This window comes from Petaurus breviceps, unplaced genomic scaffold, assembly GCF_028583685.1.
Source record: "Petaurus breviceps papuanus isolate PSGF00001 unplaced genomic scaffold, PetGlider_PUasm1.0 90895, whole genome shotgun sequence".
Lineage (NCBI taxonomy): Eukaryota > Metazoa > Chordata > Mammalia > Diprotodontia > Petauridae > Petaurus > Petaurus breviceps.
In genome coordinates, this window is record NW_027187372.1 from 21,119,596 (window position 1) to 21,144,505 (window position 24,910).

Here is a 24,910-nt window from a genome sequence, read left to right on the forward strand (position 1 = left end):
TTCTTAATAACATTCAATTCTTTATTTATTTCATTTCATGATATAGTTTTAATTTCATTTCATTTAATCCCTTCAGTATATTGATCATACATTTTATTATATATCATTGTGATCCCCCAGCTAAGCTTTGGAGAGCTCTGGGAGTTTCTCCCTAGCTGCTTACTACTCAATGAGGAAGGGACACCAGTGGTCTGATCTTTTAGACCTCTGCACCAACCAAGTCTTGAGGAAGATCTCAATACCATTTAAGGAATAATTAGCCAAATTTGCACGGAAAGAGTTAAGATATTGTTCCGACCACAACTGAGATCTTTTCTAGGGGCCACAGTGCTTCAGCAAGGCCTTTCCCTTTATAGTTCAATGGACACTATGAGTTAAGGAGCCCAACAACAAACGGAAACCAAAAGGACTAAAGACAGGAAGACAGGCTAAGGCTGATTCAAGCCTTCTGAATGCCTCCAACAGTTCCAATTATCCTTCACTCAAAAAAGACCTCTTCCAACTACATGGTTAGTGACTGAAAACAGCAGCAAAAAATCTATCCATGCTTTGCAATCTCTCCAGAGTACTTCTATTACACAGTATTGACTCACCTGGGACGAGGATACCCAGCATCTCCATGTGGAGAAACACTATCAGAGGTGATCTAGGTATATGCCAGAACCCATTACAATAGCATTAAGATCTTTTCTATTCTAGAATCTTTCTCTTTGGCATATCTTAAAATTCGAATTTCTTGTACTTTTAAATTATGTGACATCCAACATGGATTTTTTTTTCTTGTAAATATTGGGTTGTGTCTATCTACTTCTTCAGACTTGTAGGATAATAAATTTTAGAGCTGGAAGGCATAGTTATTCTAAGACCTTCTTTTTAAAGATGTAGAAACTGAAGTCCAGCAAGATAAATTACTTTCCTGAGGACATACAATTTAAGAAGTAGCAGAACTCAAAATGTGATGCAATTTCTACTATACCATGTTTTGCAACTTAGTAATGAGTCTAGTTGTGATGGTTCTGTAATCATTGATGGTGAGAATAAATTGCTATATAAATTCAGGCAGCTCTGTTCAATTTCACAACTACATATTGTCTTCTTTTCATTTTCATCTATTAATGATCTCAGGATGATCTGGTTTAAAAAGGTCCTAGGCTCATCTTTCTGTAGTCGTGTTTTTCCTTATACTGTTTCTCACTGTTTTATCATGGAAAATTTATTTTATCCTCCCATTGTAAATAAGCTTGTATTCTTAGGAAACATCACCTTCAGCTTCTAGATCACTCAGTCTGGCAAGGTCAAGAATTTGTGGGTTATGGTGCATTCTAGATTCTTTTTTGTTTTTTTGTTGTAGTAATTGGTTTATATTGTCTAAACATATCTAAGAAATAGTGATGGGGGCAGCTAAGTGATGCGGTGAATAAATCACTGGCCCTGGAGTCAAGAGGATCTGAGTTCAAATCCGACCTCAGACACTTGACACACTTACTAGCTATGTGGCCTTGGGTAAGTCACTTAACCCCAATTGCCTTGCCTTCCCCCCTCAAAAAAAAAGTCTTTTAGGGACAGGTAGGTGGCAAAGTGAATAGAGCACCAGCTCTGGGGTCAGGAGGACCTGAGTTCAAATCCGGCCTCAGACACTTATTTGCTAGCCGTGTGACTTTGGGAAAGTCACTTAACCCCAAATTCCCTGCCTTACTGCCTCCAGAAAGGAAAAAAAAATAGTGATCATCAAAGCCAATGTCAATTGCTTTATCCATTTCCTATTTTCGAAGTTGATAGTTTAGATAGATTAGGTTGTTGGCTTTGTAATTGCATATAATATATTCTCCTTTGTGTCATTTCTCCTAAATTGATATTGTTTTGCCAAACCATGACATAGACTCATTTGTTAATGAAACACACTTAAATTCAGCAAAACAAATTTCCGGCTTAAAGAGCTATTTCAAATAAACTATTCTTCCTGTATATGTTAAAATGTCAAAACATCCATGCCCTAGACATTTTCTTTAAAAACAATATTCATCTTGTCCTTTCTTCAATTTTTGACATTGTTGACCACCCCTCCTCCTGAATTCTCTTTCCTCAATGAATTGTTGGGTCATCTGGGCCAGTGGCATAACAAGAAAAAACAGAAAGACATCACAGTAAAAGCATCATTACCTGCCTGAGATTTTAAAAGTACAAGCAGAGGTAATCCAGCAGTTAGGGTCTATCCTTGATGGAGAATTTCTGTAAATATATGGGAAGAATTGGAAGGCATAGAGGATTTATGTTCTGCACCAATGGAGAGAGCGTTTACATCCATAAGATCATTGATCCGTATAAATAAATATGGTTTATTTACTTATTTTTTTTTGGTTAAGTGGGATTATTTGATTCCAGGTTACATGAGGCCAACATAGTAAACATAAACATTACCCTTTCATTTTCCCCACTACTCTTGCAAAGTTTGACAACTTAAAATTTTCAAAGAAATTAAGTATATTTTCATTTTTTCTTTTAGCACCACATACTATCATAAAACAATAGTAGGAAGAGATAATAGACTCCATCAAATGGCAAAACAACATACAGTACTAATTTCAAGTGACTAATGTCAGGAATTGAACTATGGTGAAGGTTCACATCCCCAAGGTTAAGGAAGAGTACCAATGGGCACATGGATTTCCCAAATTTTATCTCATGTAAATTATTAAATCTATAGATTTAGTATATATTGTTTCCAGCAGAATATAAGCTTATTGGTCAGAGTATAATGTCATTTTTAAATCTCAGTGGATACAAAGTACCTGCACTGTGTTGCATTTTACATATAGCATATGCTTAATTAATGTTTGTTCAATGGAACTGAATTAAACATAGTAGCCATTAGTTTTTTTATTATTTTTTTTAAATTCCTATTAGAAACTATGCTTGGTTTCCCCTGAGGTCAGTTTAATGTATAATGCACTCAAATGTTTTGATCTTACTTTTTTTCACAGATAAAAAAGAGACGTCTATAAATTCTTCATTTCCCCTTGAAATTTTTAAGCTCCTTTGTGAAGAACTGGGCAAAAAAAATCGAAAGGTTTCGGATCACCCAGGGCAAAAATCATGTGGGCAACTTTGATCTCTGACTCAGAGCCCCTAGTGCCACACTAGTTGAGCTCAGAGGCAGAGGTCTCCAATCGCTTTTTTTTTTTCTCATTCCCAACTTCTCTCCTCTTGGAACAACATTATTGTTTGATGACCCTGCAAACAGTTTATGAATGATAATCAAGGAGCTGCAGAGGCATTCAAAAAGGCCTGTCAGTTGCAGCCATAGAACATTGATTTTGGCCTCATTTAGTGATCTCTTCATTCATGGAGCCTGGTGAGGATAGTGCTGTAAGGAGAAGGCCTTGGGACTTTCTCCCTGTAAGGCCATGAGGAATCCAAGAAATGGGCTTCTACTTTTGTTCATTTCCATTTTAGGTAAAGGGAGTGAAGTCTCCATAATTTATGAGTTTAGAAAGTCCAAAGGGTGTCTTAGTATTCCAACATTCTAGAGTACAGAGAACATTTCAGTGTTCTGATATTCCAAGCCAGGTTCTGAAGCCAAGAGAGCATCAATGCCCCAAGGAAAAAGGAGCAGCATTTTTGACCCCAAGCACTAGGTTTAGAAAGAAAGGCAAAAACATTCAAGGAGTTCACAGTCTAATGGGGGATACAATATGCAAACAACTATGTGCAAGAAAATAAATGCATATTAAATATGTAAGACCTATATTTATTCATATATATGATAAAGAATTCTCAGAAGAAATGAGATTAAGGAAGATTAGGGAAAGGCTTCTGATAGAAACTAGAACTTCAGCTGAGACTTGAAGGTATCTAGGAGGTGGAGAATATTCTAGACATGAGGGAGAGACAATGAAAATACCTGGAATGGGGAAATGGAGTGTCACGTGCAAGGAGCAGCATAGAGGCTGGTGTGTCACTGGATATCTGAGTACTTGAGGAAAGGGAGGTAAGATGTAAGAAGATCTGAAAAATAGGGAGATAGGTTGCAAAGGGGTTTGAAAGTCAGAGAATTTTATATTTGATCCTGAGGGAAACAGGGAGCCAATGGAGCTCATTGAATAGGGAGGTGACATGGTCAGATGTGTGCTTTAGGAAGATCACTTTGATAATCAAATGGAGAATAAACTGGTAGGGAGAGACTTAAAGCAGGGAGATCCACCAACAGGCTAGTCCAATAATCCAGCTACAAGGTGCTGAGTTGCTACTAGGTGGTGATAATGTCAAAGGAGAGAAGAGGTTATAAATAGATTTTGCAAATGTAGAAATATCAAGGCTTGGCAAATGATTGGGTATGAAAAGTGAGAAAGAGGGAGGATGACACTTCAAGAACTGGAAGGATGGTGGTACCCTTGACAATAATAAGAAAGTTAGGAAGAGGGGAGGGCTTGAGGGGAAAATAGTGAATTAGATTTTGAATATGTTGAATAGAAGATGTCTACAGGACATTCAGTTCAATATATACAATAGAAATTTGGAGATGAGAGACTACAGGTTAAAGGAGAGGTTAATACTGGACAAGTAGATCTAAGAGTCAACTAACTACACAGAGATGATAACTGAAATCATGGGAGCCAATGAAATAATAAATTGAAAATAGTAAAGATGGAGAAGAGAGGAAGGTTCAGGACAGAGCCCTAGGGTGAACCTACCTTTAGTAGGTATGGCCTGGATGATCTCACAAAGGAGGCAGAGAAAGAATGGTCAGATAGATAGGAAATCATTGGGATAGATAATATTATAAAAATCTAGAGTAAAGAAAGCATCAAGGAGTAGAGAGTGACAGTGTTAAAGATAGCAGAAAGGTCAAGAAGGATGAGGATTAGAAAAATGTTATTAGATTTGATGATTAAGATATCATTGGTAATTTTGGAGAGAGGAATTTCAGTTAAAAGAGGAGGCTAAAAGTCCAACTACCCAAAGAGTTAAGGAGAAAAAAAGCAAGTAGAAGCATTTACTGTAGACAGTTTTCTTAAAAAGAAGGAAAAATAACCAGAGGTGAATGGACCAAGTGAGGATTTGCTGAGGGTGGAGAGACATGAACATGTTTCCAGGCTGTAGTCTGTACTGGATTAAACCAGATTATACCAGTATGGATTAGATTGGACTTGATTTGACTGATTTGGACTGGATTGAACTTAATTAAATTGGTCTAAATAGGATTGAAATGGATTGAACTAGTTAGGACCAGACCAGATTGAACCAGATTGGTCCTGACCGAACAGTAATTAACCAGATTGGACCAGATTGAACTGTATTATGCCAGATTAAATCTAAATAGGGAAAATACAATGTAATGAATTAAACAGATGAACTACTTCCAATAAACAATTCTTCACCATCTAAATCTATAATATTATGAACTTTTTATAAACAATGAGAAAATGTTCAACATATATAATTTTGGTTGAAAGTTTTAAACAGCTCAAATGGTATTTTATTTTAAGTAATATTCTTATTCTTCTTAACTATATTGTATTTTATGATGCTTTCAAACAAGCCTCTTCTTTCCATCATTTTTTCATATCCTTAATGGTTGTTGGTTGTATTGAATCCTTTAAAAAGAAAAAGAATACATATGAGCTTTGTTCCCACTACCTATTGACATTTTAACTTATCAACTTTCTGTTTAAAGAATTATTTTTTCTTGATGATGTAGCAATATAGGCAGGTGGTCATACATGGTTAAAAATACCTATTAATTTTAAAGAACTGCTTTAAAAATTCATTAGTTCTTATGGTAACCATCTAGGACTATTACCATACTTTCTTTATTGAGAGGACAAAATTTAGCCACTAAGAATTTTGTCATTATCAACCATGCTTCTGGAAGATGTGTCAATTCTGTCCATGATCTGTAGTCATCTAAACCTTAACTTTTTTTTTTTTACACATTATCTAAGGAAAGAAAGTATGGTATACTTCAAATGGTACTTTCTTAAGACTGGATGCAAAGTCAGAATACCTAGGTAAATATCATCATTGTCACTAATGTCTGACCCTGACCTAAGCAATTACTTAGGCTCATTGAAACTTGCTTTCCTCATCTATTATAAATTGGGTCGGGTGTGGAAATAAGATCCTTCGAAGTTTTAGCGACCTACATGAAACATATTTCAATTCAACTAAACAGTAAAAGACATTTTGTCTTTTTTTGTCTATTTTGTACAAAAAAAAATCAAACACTCCTACTCTTACAGGAGGCATTCAACTGGAGGGATAAAACATGTACAAACATAAATAAATGCAAAGTCAATTAAGGAGAGGGAGCATTAACAACTGGAGAGAACAGTGAGACTTCATGGAGGAGGTAGTTCCTGAACTGAGCCTAGAAGAAAAATAATGATTCTGAAGGTCAGAGATAGTGGAGGCTAGGGGGGATAACTTGAGAAAAGATGCAGAGGTAGGAGATGGAACTTTGACTATGGGAAAGAGCATTCTCTTCAAAATAATCTTTTCAAGTATGAGAGTACAAGCATTCTAACCTACATTTCATCTATGGAGAAACCAAGTCTGAAAGATGAGAGAAGGAATTGCCTCAGGTCGCACAGCTAGTAAGTGACAGAGTGGGATTCCAATACAGGTTCCCTGACTCCAAGTGCAGAGCTCTTCTCACTATACACAGTGGCCTTCCTTGATTGAAAAATGATGATGCAAATATAGAAATTGTCCCAAGACATCTCATCTTACCTTCCTTTTTCAATGCACTGAGGATATTTCAGTTGCCCTCTGTAGCACTGCACTCTCAATTCAGATTCTGTAAAAGATGCATCTAGAAAACTGCTCCTTTTACAGAGAAACGAAACGTACTCGCCATGGAAAAAATAAGGCCTGTCATCAAAACTCCATTTCAAAATCAAATTATTATTTTCCATCTCAGTTGAAGATAACATGCAAGGTTCTGGGGAGAAGAGGGATGGGAAGGAAACAGTGAGAATAAAAAGTTGTATCAATAAAACAATAAGAAAAAAATTTAAAGCAGTTATAGAAACCAGCATTTTCTTACATATCATGACTTTAATATGTTAAAATGGAATTTTATTGAATTTTAACATCTGCATTCTCTCCCTCTTACCTCCTCCTCTATTCCCCATTGAGAAAGCAAGAAAATAAAATTAATTACAAATATGTATAACATGATCGCAAAAATTACACAGACAAGAGTAAGTCAGTAGTATCTTACAGTTACCAATACTAACCTAACTGGGGGGGAAATTTTTAAAGCTGGGCCCTATGGTCCAGAAATCCAGAACAAAGGCCCTTCCTACTCTTTCTTTTAGACCACTGACAAGTCCACCTCAGTTGTTTTTTAGGGACAGAGAATAAGATGGTCAGAACTTGCTCTCCTATAGCCTTATAACTCCTGCCCAGGAGAGGAGGTAAACTGTTAACATTCATTTAAAGTTTCTTTATCCCTTCTTTAGAAAATCCAGGGGAGAAAAGGATCATTGAAGACTGATGTTGGCAAGGAGGTACTCCTTTTCTAAGGTGATTGAGGACAGCTAAAATTAACTGCTCAGACCCTAGTCCTACATCAGATACTAGACAATTTTCCACCTTTGATTTTCAGCGAGGAAGAGACAGCTGCTGAGAGTTGTGATGGTGTTAAGTGGAAGAAGTGGGAATCAAAAGGATCTATTTAGGTACTTCTGAAATCAAGTTCAGTTACATCCTGCTAAGATGTTAATGTTTATGGATTTCCAATGTACTACAGATGATATCTAATATAGAAATGATGAGGCATGTAGCTGTATACAGCTATTCTAAGTAGGAAAACAAGTCAAAATGTTCTTGGCAGACAGAATGACACAAATGCCATAAAGAAACTGATAGAAGTTTCATTTGTTTTTAATACTAACCCATATAGAGTACAACTTGTGTATTGAAATAAAAATATTTCAAAAAATACATACCTAAACATGATGGTGGTGTAGTCCATTGTCCCTGAAAGCAATAGGCTGTCTTGGACCCTTGCAGGAAATGATAATCTAAACATCTATATTCTACTGAGGAACCATTTTCATAACTCCTTTGTGATGAGCCAATAACATTGCCATATCTAATAATTGGAGGAGATCCACAGTTTCCTTCAGATTCTATAAAAAATGATTTTAAGTTGTTTGTATCAAATTGAGAGACCAAACAGTAAAGAAATACTATTGCCTTTCAAATTGTTAGGCAAATAAAAGACAGATGATCTTTAAACTATTAAGATTTTTTTAAAAGTGCGAAACTCAGACATTTTATTGAAGTTTCTAAGTATATCATCAAAATAATGTCTTACTTTTAAATTTATTATTAACTTTAAAATTCCATCTCCTAACATTCAAATTAGCTTTTATACATTCAAAATTTAATATTTATGACTGTATTTTCTTATTCCCAACTGATCCAAAAAAGAAAATCTACTAGTTTCTACCTTGAAATTATTCTCTAAGATTTTCTTTTTTCTTTTCTTTTTTTAAACACATAAGGCCAATACCTAGGAAGAAGATAAAGCTGAATTGTGTGCCCAAACAATTACATTTTTAGAACTGATAAATAGAAGTATGCATAGAATAATTTTACAAAATGTGTGTGTATATATGTACACACACACATATATATATATACATATATATCTATTTGTGTCTAATGGTAGCCATGACTAAAGGGGGGGAGGAAAAAAAGAAAAAAATTTACAGGATAATTTTGTTGTATATTTGAAAAAAATAGCACATTGTACAGGGTAGATTTGCAGTCTTGTGTCTAATCATCTTTTTTATTGTACTATGTTATGCAAATGCTTGTTTTATTTCCTAAATTAAAAATAAAATTAACAAAAACATAGTGTACTACTGCCCTTGACCTACATATGGTGCCTACTAGGACATACCCTAGAAATGTAATCACTTGCAGAACTGCTTAGCTCATACACAGAAATAAACCTCTGGTTATACTGGTGCATGTTTATACTCATGGGAAGGAGAGCCTTTTCAGAACTAGAAGGAATCATACAATAGGGCATGTATAGGGCAGAGGCACCCAGGATTTCATCTTATGGCACCTAACATCTTGAAGGTAGCTGCATCCCTCCTCCATTCCATCAGAGGCCCCTTTTATCTATGACAAAATCATTTCTAAGCCTTTGCCCAGCCTTCAGCTAAGAACAATTTGAGAAGTAAGACTTGAGAGTGACTACCTTACAATACCACCTAACAGTATCCTTCTAAATCGTATAGGCTGTATGCTTGTTTTCTTATAGTCTCTTTTATTGCTGGCTTTCTTAGCTAGTGCTTAGCATGGTACCTGGAACACAGCAGGTACTGAATAAATCCTTGCTGATCTAACTCCACTCAATACCACATGGCTGTTATACTTGTTTTTTACTGTAATCTCCTCTACTGGTAGCTTCTCAATAATCACAAAAGGTATATTTATACACTTTTTCTACTATAATCCATCTTTGTTACAGCAATAGTTTTCTAATACCGCATGAGCTATATACTTGTTATTTACTATGAGACTATATAGATATGTTTTAGGGACTCTAATAAAAAAAAACTTAAGGATTAAAAGTTGAATCTACACATTTCTTTCAATATCAGAAACCTAAATAATGAGTAATTAACTAAGGCAGGCACTTTACCCCTATGGACAGTTCAATGAAATAATGTTTGTAAAGAACATAGCCCAATACCTGGCTCATAGTGGGTACTTAATGAATGCTTGATTACTTCCCTTTTTCCATCTTGCAGAAAAGTCAATACACATACACACACACACACACACACACACACACAAGCAGAAAAGTTATGGGCCCTTACCAAGATGTGATCCCAAGGCCTCCCCACTCCTCTCTAGTCCTACCTTGCTCCCTCCCTCCACATCCTGTCTATGTCCTAGGGTGTTTTGGGGACCAGTCTCTATCAAGGTTCCACTCCCCTACATGGGTTAAGACAAAACAAGTACAAGGCATTAAAAGGATCAAGCTCCCTTAACACAGCTTCCTTGTGGCCTCTGACTGTGTTGACACAGATTCCTGGTTACCTGTAGTCATAAAAGGTCCTACCACAATAGGGCTGAGGGCCTTTCAACTTGGTGGATATCTGAAGACCATACTCTGAACTGCTGAACAGATGAATTTCCATATGGAGATGAAAAAGGCCACATATACGAAGCTAAGTGCTGTGATAAAAGAATTTCTACCTCAGGCTTCTTGTTTTCAGTACACTAAAAACCAAAACCAAAAAAAAAAAAAAAAACCCCTCTGCCCAAAACTCTATCTTGAAATTCCTAACACTGTTTGTTTGAAGCAAGAAATTCATGCACCCTGATGAAATTGGTAAAAATCAAGCCTGAGACATGAGCCAGAGCTCTAGTTTTAACTAGCCAGTTCCCTGATCTTTCTGACGATGACATTCTTCTGACATTCTTATCTTCCCACTCTGTTGTCCATTTTCTTTCTTTTTGTTTTTGGAGGGGGTAAGGCTGGGCAATTGGGATTAAGTGACTTGCCCAAGGTCACATGGCTAGTATGTGTTGTGTCTGAGTCCGTATTTGAACTCAAGTCCTCATGACTCCAGAGCTGGTTCTCTATTCACTTTGCCACCTAGATGCCCCTGTTGTCTATTTTCTGATGTGGAAATCCATATATTCCCCTTCTGCTCCCTGTAAAATCCCATTGTACCCATTCTGCTTTTTATATATAAGGTTGTTAAAATATGCTTAGGGCGGTTGTTAAAATATGCTTAGGGCTCACTGATTCATTGATTAGTATTCAGTAAGGCCCACCATGTTGCTCTGAGTGTAATAAACTCCAGTTTTTCTGTCCTGTCTGTGTTATTGATTGGTGATTTATATCAGTACCTAGTCAGTGCAATAATTCTGTCACATTGCCATCATATTCTTGTTGCATATTCTTGCTATATAGAGCTAAGTGATTTTTCTTTTGTTAGGTCTTCAATGACTTACCTCATTTTGTCCCAATGTTGAACTATTAGGGTGCTAGTATCAGCCCCACCCCTAATACAGGACTTCATAAGCCTCCCAAAGGAGTGATGTCTCAGGGTTTCTCCTACTGTGGGACTTGTGCCCTGATGTCTGATTTTTCTCCCTAAGGTTTTACCGATCCCCCTCACCCTATTTCCATTTGTACCAGAAGTGAGAATTACTGTAGTTCTGATAGGTAAGTATTGATTTGAACTAGCCCAAATCCTTGGTTTTATGGATATAACTGAGGTCCAGAAAGACTAAATAATTTATGCAAGACAATATTCTTTAAATGTAGCTGGGGATATTTGGGTTAATAGGGAACTGTCAAAATTTACTCCTACCTTTTCTAACACATGTTGGATATTTCAGTTCTCCTCTGTTACACTGTACTATCAGTTCAGAAGGTCTGGTTGACGGGGACAAATCATATCCCTGTTTACATATAAAATCTATATTATCACCATGTAAAAAGTATCTCTCTCCTTCAATATTCCACTTCATTTGTATGTTATTATTGTTCATATGATCAGCATTAACAATGCATGGCTCTGCAAGACAAAAAAAAATCTTTACATATTTCACATAATTTTCCCCCATGTTGGCACATTATTTTAATTGATTACTTATGTTAATTATGATTGATTATTACATATCATATCATATATTAAATTTTATATATTATATGCTATATAATATATCATAATATTGTGTTGTATTATATTACTTAAATAATAACTTATGTTAAAGAGTCTTCCTAAAAACGATGGGCATTTTTACCATAATACTGGCAGATGAGTCTAGATGGAACCTATCCCACACACAAACCATCTGTCTTTTGGAGCTCACAATGGCACCATTATGGACTGTGTAATTAAAGATGAAGGAATAAATGGTCCTGCTTGGAGAGCTTACAATCTAAACAAGAATGGGATGGGGAAGGAGGCAAGAACACAAAAACCACAGAACTAGTAGACAAAAAAAAATCATTCAGATTAAATTTTAACCAAATTTTTGGTGAGGATGAATCAATGAAAGCATTTAATGAATTATGTTTTAGAAGGGGAAAAATGAGCAAACAAAACCAACAACAACAAACAACAAAAACCCTTAACCATAAAAAAAAAAAAAACTACTATGGAAGCAGAGAAGACTGAAACAATGTGAAAATAGCTACAAGCAAAGCCTCAGAGGAAAAATGCTAATTGGACCCAATGTCAACAAGAATTCCTGTGACGGAATCCTAATAAAGTTGCCCCTAGGTCCAATATTCTAACTTCTTTTGGGCCGCAGTGAACAGCAAGTATGCCCTGATTTGACCATACAATGGGACTTTAACCATATAATAGGTCCCAAAACTCAATCATAGGCCTCACTGAACAGTAGACTCACTGCTCCTAGCTAACTAGTACTCCTAGACTCAATCCTCTAGCTAGTTTCTGCTCCCCAGATCTAATTCACATATTTCCCCACAGAAACAGGTGTATCCATGCACTCTACCATAACCACATCATCCGTTTAGCCCAAGATAGGAACATAATACCTAACTATCTGTCTTGACCAAACAGGCCCACAATAGCTAGCCAATCAGAAAGCAGCACCACTAGCATGCAAACCAGGATTTCTGACCACCAAACCATAGAAGGCACCCCCACCAAGATAGTACCTGCACCTGAGCAGTAATAGTAAAGAACTGACCTAGAGTAAACTTATTACATAGAAAGGCTTATTATAATATCATTATCATATATAAATGTCCCCCCTTTGGGTTTTTCTGTATGCACTATGGGTAACTGAATGTGAAAATCCACTGAGGCTGGGACTCCTCCCCTATTATCTAATCACTTAACAACCCCTTCATGCCTTTTTTAATATTTATTATATTCCTATATTCTATGTAAATTCTGATTGTGTAATCAGCATCATATACTCTATAATATATTGTTTGTCTTGCCTTACTGAAATCACCAACTTTTCTAAGGAATTTAGCCACTCACCAGAGTGTGAAACCTCAAAACCATAATAAATGTCTCTAACTGGATTGGAGTTGGCCTGGGTCTTTGAAATTCTTTAGAGATATCCTGCTGCAACACAACCTGCCCTCATCACCTGAAAGAGTTAAAGAAAGAGATAACTTGGTAGGGAAAAAATTGGGGAAAGAAGTGAGAGTTATACAAGAAAATTATAAGGAGAGAATTAACAACTTAGTAAAAAAAAGGCATAAAAACTTTAAAAGAAAATAACACATTAAAAAACAGAATTGGACAAAAACTCACTGAAACAAAGAAATCCTTAAGGACAAATGGAAAAGGAAGTACAAAAATTCACTTGATGAAAAGCATTCCTTAAAAAGCAGAATTGGCTAAATGGAAAAATTTGAAATACAAAAGCTCACTAAAAAAAAATTATTTAAAAATTGGAACTGAGCTAGTGGAAGCTAATGACTCCATGAGACATCAAGAAAGAATCAAACAAACTTAAAAGAATGGAAAAAATAGAAGAAAATGTGAAATATCTCATCAGAAAAACAATTGACCTTAGTCCTGGTCAAGATTCTCCTTAGACTCCTCCTCAAGACCCTCCCCAAATCCCTCCTCTAGACCACTGCTGTATCCTTCCCACAGTCTTTCTGTATATAAGATCCATCTTGCCTCTATGAAGGTGCACAGACTCAAGTCTGTGTCAGATTGTTCCAGCCTGCTTGTTAACACAAGTGTCACAAATGCGTAGGCTCCTTAAGAGTCTAAACATCATGGTGAATCTTTAACAAATTTTGCTTTTCTTTGGCTGAGAGAAGACTTGAGTCAAATTCATTTGGCAGAACCTGGAGTGTTGGTATTTTGGGTTCTCAAGCACCCCTAAACCCCCAAACCTCAACAATATCAAAAAAAATTTACAGCAAGTTCCTCCAATAAAGGCCTCATTTCTCAAATATATGGGGAACTGAGTCAAATTTATAAAAATAAGAGCCATTCCCCAAATGATAAATGATCAGAGGATGTAGCAGGTAATTCCTGAAAGAAGAAATCAGAGCTCTCTATAGCCCTATGAAAAACTGCTCTAAATCACTATTGGTTAGAAAAATGCCAATTAAAACAACCTCATACCTATCAGAAATGTCAAATATTGGAAGGGATGAGACATTAATATTATAATATTTTATTGATAATTAATTAATTAATTTGTGATCCACCCTTTTCCTTTCATTTTTGTTAAAACCTAACTCCTTAAAACTCAGTCAGCCTCTGAAGTGCATGGCTGAGTGATGAGATCTGCTCCTAGCCCTCAAGGCATATGCTAGTTAGTTGGGTGGGACACCAACCAGAGACCTAATTTTTGTTTAGAATATAAGCAAAATCCAGTCTGAATGAGACTTTGCCTGGGGAAAGAACACCTGGTCCTTGGTTTCCTCCATTAGAGTTTAGGGCAATTCAGCTCATGAGTGAGAAAACTAACCAGACAGGTCCAGATGGAGAAGACTTCCCCTACTCAGATACCTTGAGGCTGCTGAGTCTCATGATCAAGCCACATTCTCATCAGGAGAAGGAGAAGACTTTTAGCCCACCTCCCCATTAAGTGTCCACCAATCAGGGTTAATTTTCAGAAGAGTTCCCTTTCAGAAGGGATTTTAGGGTCCCCCTTTGTCAGAGAGCATAATTGCTACCCCTGCCTTTTTTTTTTTTCACTTAGGCTAGCCAACAATCAACAAATTGATGGTTTGTGGCTTACCAAGAGAAACTACTGACCATAAATTTATTGATTGTCAGTTAGCCTAATTAATAAAAATAATATTATCTAGGAGCTCTGTCTTTTAGGGTTTTCATTCATCTCAGGTGGCCTCCAGCAACTTCCCACACTTAATCATTCATTGACCCCATTAACTACTCCTTAAGACCCTCCCCAAACTCCTCCCCTAGACCAAGCCTAGATTCCTCCCATAACCTTCTGTATATAAGACCCCATCCTATCTTCATGTTTGTGAGAGCCCCATAGAATGATCTAGCACAGACTTGCTCTGTGTCTAATGCAGGCAAACTTTTAATAAACTTTACTTTACTTTGGCTGAGAGAAGACTTGAGTTGAATTCATTAGGCAGGACCCAGCATGTTGGTATTTTGGGGTCTCCAGAGAAACTAAATTTTTTCCAATGTTGTAAAAGACAACCCAAAGGCGAACTTTTGGGAGCTACAGGCATAGGGCCTTGGAAGTATCTTCCTCCATAAAGGAAAGTTTGAGAGTAAGCCTCAAAAAAACAAACAAAAAAAAGACACAAAAAAGTATCTGAAGTTTTCCCAGTTCCCTAGCAGAGAAGATGGATTATGAGAATATGGCTTATGCTTCCAGATGGGACATCTGTCTTTATCTTCCATTCTTCAGAAACTTCGCACATGTCCATGTTCTCCAAAATAATCAAACAGGACCAAAAACCTGAGGTCAGGCTGGGCACGAAACAGCCTCCTAGCTGTCTGACCTGATGGGACCTAAGAGGTCAGACCCAAAAAAACCCCACAAAACAAAACAAAAAAAAAAAACCCCTGCACTTCCAAAGTACTAGGGAAAGAGAGAGGCTTTCGTATCTTCCAGTCCCAGCTGGAGAAGAACTTTAGATTAGCAGTGTTTCTTGGTCAGAGAGCCATAAAAATGAAGGTTACCCATAAAGAGGGTTAGAGTTGCTCTGGAGACCCCAAAATACCAACATGATGGGTTCTGTCAAATGAATTCAACTCAAATCTTCTCAGCCAAAGAAAAGTAAAGTTTATTAAAGTTCACTTGTATTAGACACAGAGCAAGTCTGTGCTAGGTCATTCTATGGGGCTCTCACAAACATGAAGACAGGATGGAGTCTTATATACAGAAGGTTGAGGGAGGAGGAGTTTGGGGAGGGTCTTAAGGAGGAGTTAATAAGGTCATTGAGTGATTAAAGGTGGGTAGTCACTGGAGGCCACCTGGAGACCACAAACAATGGTGGGCTAGGCCAGTTTGGGTGGGAAGCAGATGGACAATGGAGGGCTAGGCTAGTAACTAGGCTAGTAGTTAGCAGTCAGTAACTAGGCTAGAGGTCTGGTCCCAGCCACAGTGTAAGGCTTATTGCCTCATGCAAATGCCTCATAAAATGAGACGTTTTTATCAGAGTCCAAGGGAGGTTCCCAGAGACTGTACCTCAAGGACTCAAGGAGAGCTTGAGAGCCTTACCCAGAGCCCATACCTCATCAGCAAGACCTATATAAACTGATGCAAAATGAAGTGAGAAAAAACAGGAGATTATTGTTCACAGTAACAGCAAAGTTCTAATGATGGTCAACTGTGGAAAACTTGGCTATTCTAATCAATACAGTGATTCAAGACAGTTTTAAAGTACTCATGATGAAAAAATGCTATCCACCTCCAGAGAACTAATGAACTCTGAGTAAAAATAATTTTTTTTTTGTGATATGGCTAATGGGAAAATGTGCTTTGCTTGATTTCACATGTATAATTGATATCATTTTGATTGCTTCTGAATGGGAAGAGGGGAATTTGAATGAAGAAAATTTGGAGCTCAATTTTTAAATTAAATAATGATTTTTAAAAACAAAAACCTATTAATCTATGAGCTACTTTAAACTTTACTCCCTAAAATAAAAGTCATGTAAGTTTCTTCCTACCCTTAAATTCTTATCAGAGAAAAATTCAAGTAATATATGTATTATCTAAATTCAGAAATATCTGAAATCATTCATAGAGGAAAATACTATCCCAAACAGAATTCTTCAACTTTTGGTTGACATTACTTTGAGTTCCAGAGAATAAGCAAAATACAAACTAGTCTTGCCTTTTGGATAGAAATTAAGTACTTAATAAAACATTTTTTCAATGTTAATAGGAACTTAACACTTATCTCTCTAAAGATTGCAATGAGCATTTGTTACTGCAACAAACTACTCCAGTTTCAAAATTTATTACTTTATTTAAAAGGATTAAATATTCATTTCAGTGTTGGTTCAAGGACCAATAATCAATTTTAGTAATTGAACATTAACAGTTTGTCAGTTTAATAAACATTTGACAGTATGTGTACTAAATCTCATGAAACAATTGTGTTTGGATGTCCGGGAGGTGGGAAGATCCTTCACCACTGGGGGAAAGGGATGTGCTGACATCCCTATCTTCCCTTGGCCTTGAACTGCCCCAATCCATCTGGACTCTTCCAAACTCACAATGCTTGGATTACTTGGCATTCACCAACTCTATTCACAATTGTTTCACTCTAGCATTCACCCCTACCACCAACACAACCACTACCACCATTATGACTACCACCCAGCCTCAATGCCAATTAAATCATGCAACCATGTGATCTGCTTCTCTATCTGTCAAACTATACTATATACTATGTAGGTAGTAGGTTCATATCCACTAAGTAAAGATGATTATTGAGGCAAATTTGAAAGTTGGGAACATTCTCTACTTCAATTTGTACATGTGGTCATTATCAGAGCAAAAAATCCAGATAGATTCTTATCACTTTCCATTTACATAGGACATATTAGTAATGTGCATACCATACACTCAGAATAATGCTAGAGTGCTTCTCTCTAAATGATTTTCTCTGAAATAGGTAAGCACTGGCTTTGACAGGGCCCAGTAAAAGCAAAATTGCCATTGACTATAATGTAAAGCAGCAGTTATCAAAACTCTCATACTGGTTAAAAAATAGAAAAGTAGATCAATGGGATACACTAAAATAGAATGGGGGAATTAGGATTAATGGAACTCAACAACCCAGTGTTCAATAAACCCTCAAATGTAAATTACCTAGGAAATAATTTCCTATTTGACAAAAACCTCCTAGGAAAACTGGAAACAGTCTAGCCAAAATTAGGCTTTGACAAAATGTTATACCATATTCTACAATAAATTCAAAATGGATATGAAATTCAGATCTTTTTGTCTTTGATCTCCTGAATAATAAATATCATGCCACAAAAACATAAGAAGTGAAGTAGTTCATATACCTCTCCCAAATATAGGGAGGGTATAAATTCTTAAGCAAAAAAGTAATTACAATAGACAAAATAAATAATTCTAACATAATGAAATTTGAAAGTTTCTGCACAAAAACATTAATGTATCTAGGATAAGAAGTGAAACAAGACTGGAAGAAAAATCTTTGACTCAGATATCTATGAGAAAGATTTGACATTCAAGATATGTAGAAAATTAAAATAATTTTATAAGACCAAAAGCCATTTTCTAGTAGATAAGTAGTCAATGGATATGAACCAAAGATTCTCAATTGAAGAATTGTAAACTTTTGTCAACCATATGAAAGAATGATCTATATCACTAATAAGAAAAGAAATACAAATCATAAACAACCCTAAGGATCTACCTTATATCCAGCAAACTGGCAAAGATAACAAAAGATAAGAATGCCAATATTGGAGGGGTTCTGGAAAGACAGGCATACTAATTCATTGTTGGTGAAATCTGGGAATATGAACAACCATTCTAAAAAACATTTTGAAATTATGCAAATATAGTGGTTGAAATGTCCATATTCTTTTATCCAGAAATTCCACTATTAGGCCTATGCCCCAAGGAAGACACTGGCAAAGAGAAAGGCTCCATATACAACAAACCATTTATAGCAGCATTTTTTGCTTTAGCACATAACTAGAAATGAAGTCAATATCTATTGATTAGGAATGGAACAAACAAATTATGGTACATGAATATAATGAAATTTCACCATGCTATAAGAAATTATGAACATAATTGTGAGATGCTTGAAGGCAGGGATTATTTTTTCCTTTCTGTGCATCCTCAGCACTTAGTACAGTGCCTGGAACAGAATAGGCATTTAATAAATGCTTGCTGATATGACTTGAAAGTCTCACAGCAAAGTGAACAGAAACAAGAAATAAGATACTCAATAACTAGAACAAGTTAAATGGAAATAATCACCAGAAAACAGTAAAAATGAATGTTGCAAAACCATACAAAACGAAGTTGGGCCCAAAGAAGAGTTATGAAGTTATGTACCTCTCAGCATAACTTGAACAGAGGTATCCCAAGGATAAGAGATGCCAGGGCAGGTAATTTATTTATAACTAATTCAACCAGTATATGTTTGCTAGAGGTACATAACATCTTTCTCCCCCCCCCCACTCCTTTGCACAGATGAGGGAACAGGCTGATTGATATAAAACATAGAAATATAAAATATATTTTGAGGCATTGACCTTTTGTCAAAATCTTGATAAAATTTTCTTCTCTCTCTTATTTTCTCTTTTAAAAAATTATCATAAGGGATGGTTCTCTAAGAGGAGGCAGAGAAAGTGATAGAAAGGGAAATCTAGACAATATAAAAGAAAAAGATCAAAAATCCATTTTTAAAAGAAGAAAAACAATATATTAAGCAAAACTGTTGGGAATTTTCATCTAGAGGAAACAATAAAAATTAGGATAAAGATTTAAATAATTATTTTCTATCATAGCATGGAAGATACACGAAGAGTGTTACTTAAAAGAAACACAATAGAGGGGTCTTACCTAAGCAAAGAGGTGGAGTTGACCACTTTCCTTGCACACACTGTGATTTTTGAGATCCGCTCAACAAGTAATATATATTGCATCTGTATTCCACTGAGGACCCTGTTACATAGCTTGGCAATAATTCATTAATAATAGTCCCATGTTCAATCTCAGGTGGTGGTTTACAGTTTTCACTGTTTTCTAAGAAAAAAATTAATTGTTGAAATAAGAAAACATGCATTCACAAATGCATAATCTTTCCTGTGTTTGTTTTTCACATCATTTTATTCAGAGAACAATCATTTATTGTGGTGCAGAGAGAACAGGTCTTAAAAATCAGGAATACCTGGGTAGATTTGGTATTACTGTTAAAAAAATAAACCCTAACATTTAAATAGCTAGCATCTCAATGAATACTCCACCATTTCATTCAAGGCAATGTAACACAATACCATACAAATATGTAAGGTGCTATGCTTGATTTTGCTGTAAACAGAAAAATATGAAAAAAGAGTTCGAGTCCACAAAATCATGAGATTTACACATGTGGATTTCTGATCATGGAGACTGCTATTGAAAAACATTGGATAGCCCTGCTCTAAGGGTCTCTGGAGTTAAAACTTGTCTCAGTGAAGACAAACATCAATCACATTGACCACAAGAACAATTCTAGTCAAATACGCCTCTTCCAGTCTTTTATTTCCTACTGTTTATAAAACACATTACTTCTAGTCTCAGCATAACTTGAACAGAGGTATCCCAAGGATAAGAGATGCCAGGGCAGGTAATTTATTTATAACTAATTCAACCAGTATATGTTTGCTAGAGGTACATAAATTTACTAAACCAGAAGGCATGTGGCTGATCTAATCAGCTATGGCATTTATCCTGAATATAGCATACTTACCAATGCATTTGGGAGATGGGGTCCATTTTCCATTTTTACAAATTATCTCATCAGATCCCTTAAGATGGTAGCCATTTTCACAAGTATATGTCACTTTATCCCCATTATAATAGATCTTAGCAAGGAGGTTTGCCGTGCCATTCATGATGGCAGGTGGCTCCTCACACAATATTTTCTCCTTTATTTCTGAAAAAAGAAATCCCAACAAGTAAAAGAGCAAAGACCATTTATATTTATGTGACAGGTTTCTCGGGACTATTACTAACCAATGCAGTTTGGAGGTGCTGTCCATTTCCCATTTTCACAACGTATTTCTTCTGATCCTTCCATTTGAAAGTTCAGCTCACATTCTATGTGTATTACTTTTCCATGACGGAAGGTATTGGAATGAGTTTGCATTTTGGCATTTGGAGGCAGTGGTGGTGGAGGACATCTATTTCTTTTTTCTTGAGAAAAGAAACTTGTACATTTCATTATATGACATGGTATAAGAAAAAAAAAAAAGAGCTCTAGTCTAGAATCAGAAGAATTGGGTCCTGATACTGGCTGCTACATTTACTAGCTGTGGGATCCTGATCAAGTCATACTTAACCTCTCCAACCCTCAGTTTCCCCATAAAAAATGAGGATGATTCTTGACCTGGCTGCTTCAAGGTAATTGTGAGGAAAGTAGTTTAAAGTTAATTCCCTTAGTCCAGGAGACAGACTAAAAAATATATTTAACTCCTGACAGGAACAGTAGAAGAGAATGGAACTGGAGAAAGAAAAGCTACTGTAGGAAGCCACTTGGATCTGGGAGAGTAGATCCAAAGCTGACACAAAGCCACAATCCAGGACTCTTGTAGATTCCTTAAGGCATGAAGTGTTTGGGGAAGTTTTGTTACTGAAACCCCTAAAACTGTATCATTGCCCCAAGGCAATAATCCTAGGTCTTTTTCCCCTTGATTCTCCTTTTTAGGATCCTTGGGCATGAGAAAAACCTGTTTACCTTTCTTTGTTTTTAAAGTTTTATTTTGTCTTTATAAACAGTTAACTGTATCTGACTGTAGGGATGTACTTGCTGAAAATAAAGTTGGGAAGAGGCAACTGAAAAGGCCCTATCTTCCAGAGGATATTAAAATAGACCTAACAACAAGGTGTTTTGCCAGAACATCATCTATGACTGAAGAAAGCTCAGAGCTGAAAAAAAAAAGATAAAGAGAATTACATATCTTTTGATATTACTTACCAGAGCAGAAGTAGAGTGTTTATACAAGGAAATCCATCTGGGTAATAATTTAAAATTAGGGTGAGGGGCAAATAAGAGGAGTTGAAAAACTTTGATCATTATGCCATCCCTTAACAATACTGCATTTGTGTATATACACACAGAGATACATGTATGTGCATGTGTCTGCACATGTATATAAATGCATGTTTTATATGCAATTATGTGTGTGTGTGTGTGTGTGTGAAGTTTGTGCCCTCATGGAACTTACATTGCAAGAGGAGATTCCCCCTTTGTTTTTTTTTTGTTTGTTTTTATAAAATAATTTTTATTTATTAAGCAATTGGGGTTAAGAAACTTGCTCAAGGTTACACGGCCAGGTGTTTCTGGGTGGGTGCTAAGTGTCTGAGCCCGGATTCGATCCCAGGTCATCCCGACTCTGAGGCCAGTGATCTTACTCACTGTGTGCTACCTGGCTGTCCCTTAAAAGAAATTTTTTTAAAATGAAAATTTGTATTTTTGTATGTGTCTAACAGTGCCTGGCACATAGTAGGGATTGATAAATTCTTGCTTGCTTGATGCACAAATGTGAGCTATCATTATAATTATGAACTCATATTGCTAGTGGATAGAGAAATGGCTTTGGAGAAAATGCCATGATTAAGTCCCACTTTTATACATAATGGTATTGTTAGTCTGAATAAGTCGCCTAATTTTTTAGTTTCCCAAAAAATTTTCTAAAAGAGAAGTCCTTAACTTTTTTTTTGTCACTTTTGGCAGCTTGATGGGGCCTGTGGAATACTCATAATAATATTTTTAAATGCATAAAATAAAATACATTTGTTTAAAAAGGAAATAAACAAAAATTAATGTTTTTTGGTTTTTGGGGGGGGAGGGCAATTGGGGTTAACTGACTTGTTCAAGGTCACATGGCTAGTAAGTGACCAAAATTATTTTAAAACAAGTTCATGGACCTCAAATTTAAAACCCATGCTAAAAAAAATAAGTTGATGCATAGTTGAATATCTGCATTGACAGAGAAAACAAAGTTTCCTACACTAACAAAACCACACATCCAGACCAAAAAAATTTTTTCTTACTATGTGTATGTATATATGATGCATATAGTTACTATCTATGGCATATATGATATCTATATAGTTACTATATATCATATATATCTGTTTGGAAACATCTATACTTTCATGTGACTAAATCAAGATTTAGAGATTGCTAAGGATTTATTTAAGAGTTGTGAAAGCTCCTAGGGACCCAGACTCATAGAGGAATTATATTTTAATGTTTATAAATATGAAGTAAAAAACAAAATTACCTTCACAAACTGGAGGTTCTGGGTACCATCCAAAATGATAGCACTGAATTAAATCTGACCCACTGAGATAGTAATTTTCAAGGCAGAAATACTGAACTACATCTCCCTCTTCATAGGTTTTCTTTATGGGATTAAAGTGTCCATTTTCTATTACTCTTAAAGGAGAACAGGTTAATTCTGAAAACAATGATTGAAAACATCAAGAAGTTAATGTCTGCAACAAAGAAAATTTGCTTAATGTTTACATATGTAATTGTTCAGATATTGCTTTCCCCATCAGACTGTGAGTTCCTTGAGAGCAGGAATGGTCTTTGGCCTTTCTTTGTATCTCCAGCTCTTAGCATTATGCCTGATACATACTAGGCACTCAATAAATGTTCCCTGGCTGATTATTGCTATAAGACAAGGCAATAATCACTCAAATATTTTAAAATCATAAAAAGCAACTTGATTTGTTTAAAAATGCATATATTAAAGATGGCACAGCGAGGTTCCTTAATGTAATTTTAAAAATAGGATTTAAAGGATTTTTGATAGTTATTATATCCTCACTATCACTATAGCTTAAAAAAAAAGCAAAATCTATGAAACCTAGAGTGTATCAATAAGATAGATTATATAAAATGAAATGGAACTAAAGGAACTTTTTTTTTAATGGAAGGAAATTATTTTCAAAGCCACCACTTACTGGTACATGTTGGAATGAGAGACCATCCATATGGATGACATTCTGCCTCTTCAGATCTCTTTCCCCCAGTAGTGAAATATCCATCATCACATGCATAGTACAGTCTCTCTTTTACTCTGAAGATCTTCTGGCTTGAGGAGTAATTCCCATGATATAACTCAGGGACCAGGCAAGTTTCTAATAAAAATTTTTTCCAAAAAAATTTAATATTCAGGTCACTTACTAAAAAAAAACCAAACAAACTAGGGGGTGGCTAGGTGGCGCAGTGAATAGAGCACCAGCCCTGGAGTCAGGAGGACCTGAGTTCAAATCCGGCCTCAGACACTTAACACACACACACACACACACAAATCCCTAGCCATGTGACCTTGGGCAAGTCACTTAACCCCAGTTGCCCTCCAAAAAAAAAGGCAAAAAACAAACAAACCATCACACACACATTTTCAAATATGTATTACCACTTTTAGTATAGAATACTAAGAAACCTCAAAGTCCTGGATCACTGAATATAGAGTAATATTAAGCTTGGAAGCATTTCAAAGCACTTAAAGTAAATCTTTGACACTCACTTCCCTCGCTTTCTTCACTCTTCTACCCCAGTCTCTTGCTCATGGTGCTCCTTTCTATTGCCCAAAGTCCCCTCCCCCCTTTTCCACTTCATCCTATTCTTGTTGTTGTTCATCCTTTGTTTTCAAAGAGGACTGATGAGACCACCAAGTGGTGTCTGGACTTACATGTGAACTGGATTTAAGTGAGGCAGAGTTGCACAGTCCTCAGTCTCACTCTCTCCTCCAGAGTCATCAAAGTCCAATAGCAAGACAAAAGTCAAGATGGGCAATGGCCTGAAATGCAGTAGATAACCTTGGTAACTTCAATGTCTGACTAAGCTCCAAGGACTAGCACCTCTAGTATGAGTCCTTTTCAGGGGTGTTCATTCACTTTCGAGGTCCACCTGCCACCCAACCTGTGGCTCTAAAAACTTTAGTATACCCAAAAGTTATACTATTCTCTTCCCAAAGTATACCATATCCTAAAATTGAATAGGCACTATCATGCCAATTGAGACTCAATATAATTTTTAAAAAATATTGGACCTAGGGCGGCCAGGTGGCTTAGCGAGTAAGAGCACCGGCTCCAGTGTTGGGATGACCTGGAGATCGAATCCCGGGCTCAGATACTCAGCACCACACCCAGAAATAACTGGCCGTGTAACCTTGAGCAAGTTACTTAACCCCCGATTGCTTAAAAA

The 24,910-nt window shown here is 36.2% G+C and overlaps 1 protein-coding gene across 1 annotated transcript in view; it reads right to left on the minus strand.

The window, feature by feature from the left end:
• Positions 1 to 915: 915 nt before the first annotated feature.
• The window catches only part of F13B (coagulation factor XIII B chain), a 44,790-nt gene continuing 20,795 nt past the window's right edge, over positions 916 to 24,910 (minus strand). The window contains exons 4-12 of the mRNA XM_069074473.1: positions 23,662 to 23,838; positions 22,974 to 23,150; positions 20,701 to 20,880; positions 20,435 to 20,620; positions 19,546 to 19,728; positions 11,355 to 11,561; positions 7,953 to 8,135; positions 6,730 to 6,940; positions 916 to 5,594 (exon numbers count right to left, since the gene is read on the minus strand). Of these exons, the coding sequence (XP_068930574.1) occupies positions 5,561 to 5,594; positions 6,730 to 6,940; positions 7,953 to 8,135; positions 11,355 to 11,561; positions 19,546 to 19,728; positions 20,435 to 20,620; positions 20,701 to 20,880; positions 22,974 to 23,150; positions 23,662 to 23,838 (1,538 nt within the window). The 3' untranslated portion in view covers positions 916 to 5,560. The remainder of the gene's footprint in view (positions 5,595 to 6,729; positions 6,941 to 7,952; positions 8,136 to 11,354; positions 11,562 to 19,545; positions 19,729 to 20,434; positions 20,621 to 20,700; positions 20,881 to 22,973; positions 23,151 to 23,661; positions 23,839 to 24,910) is intronic.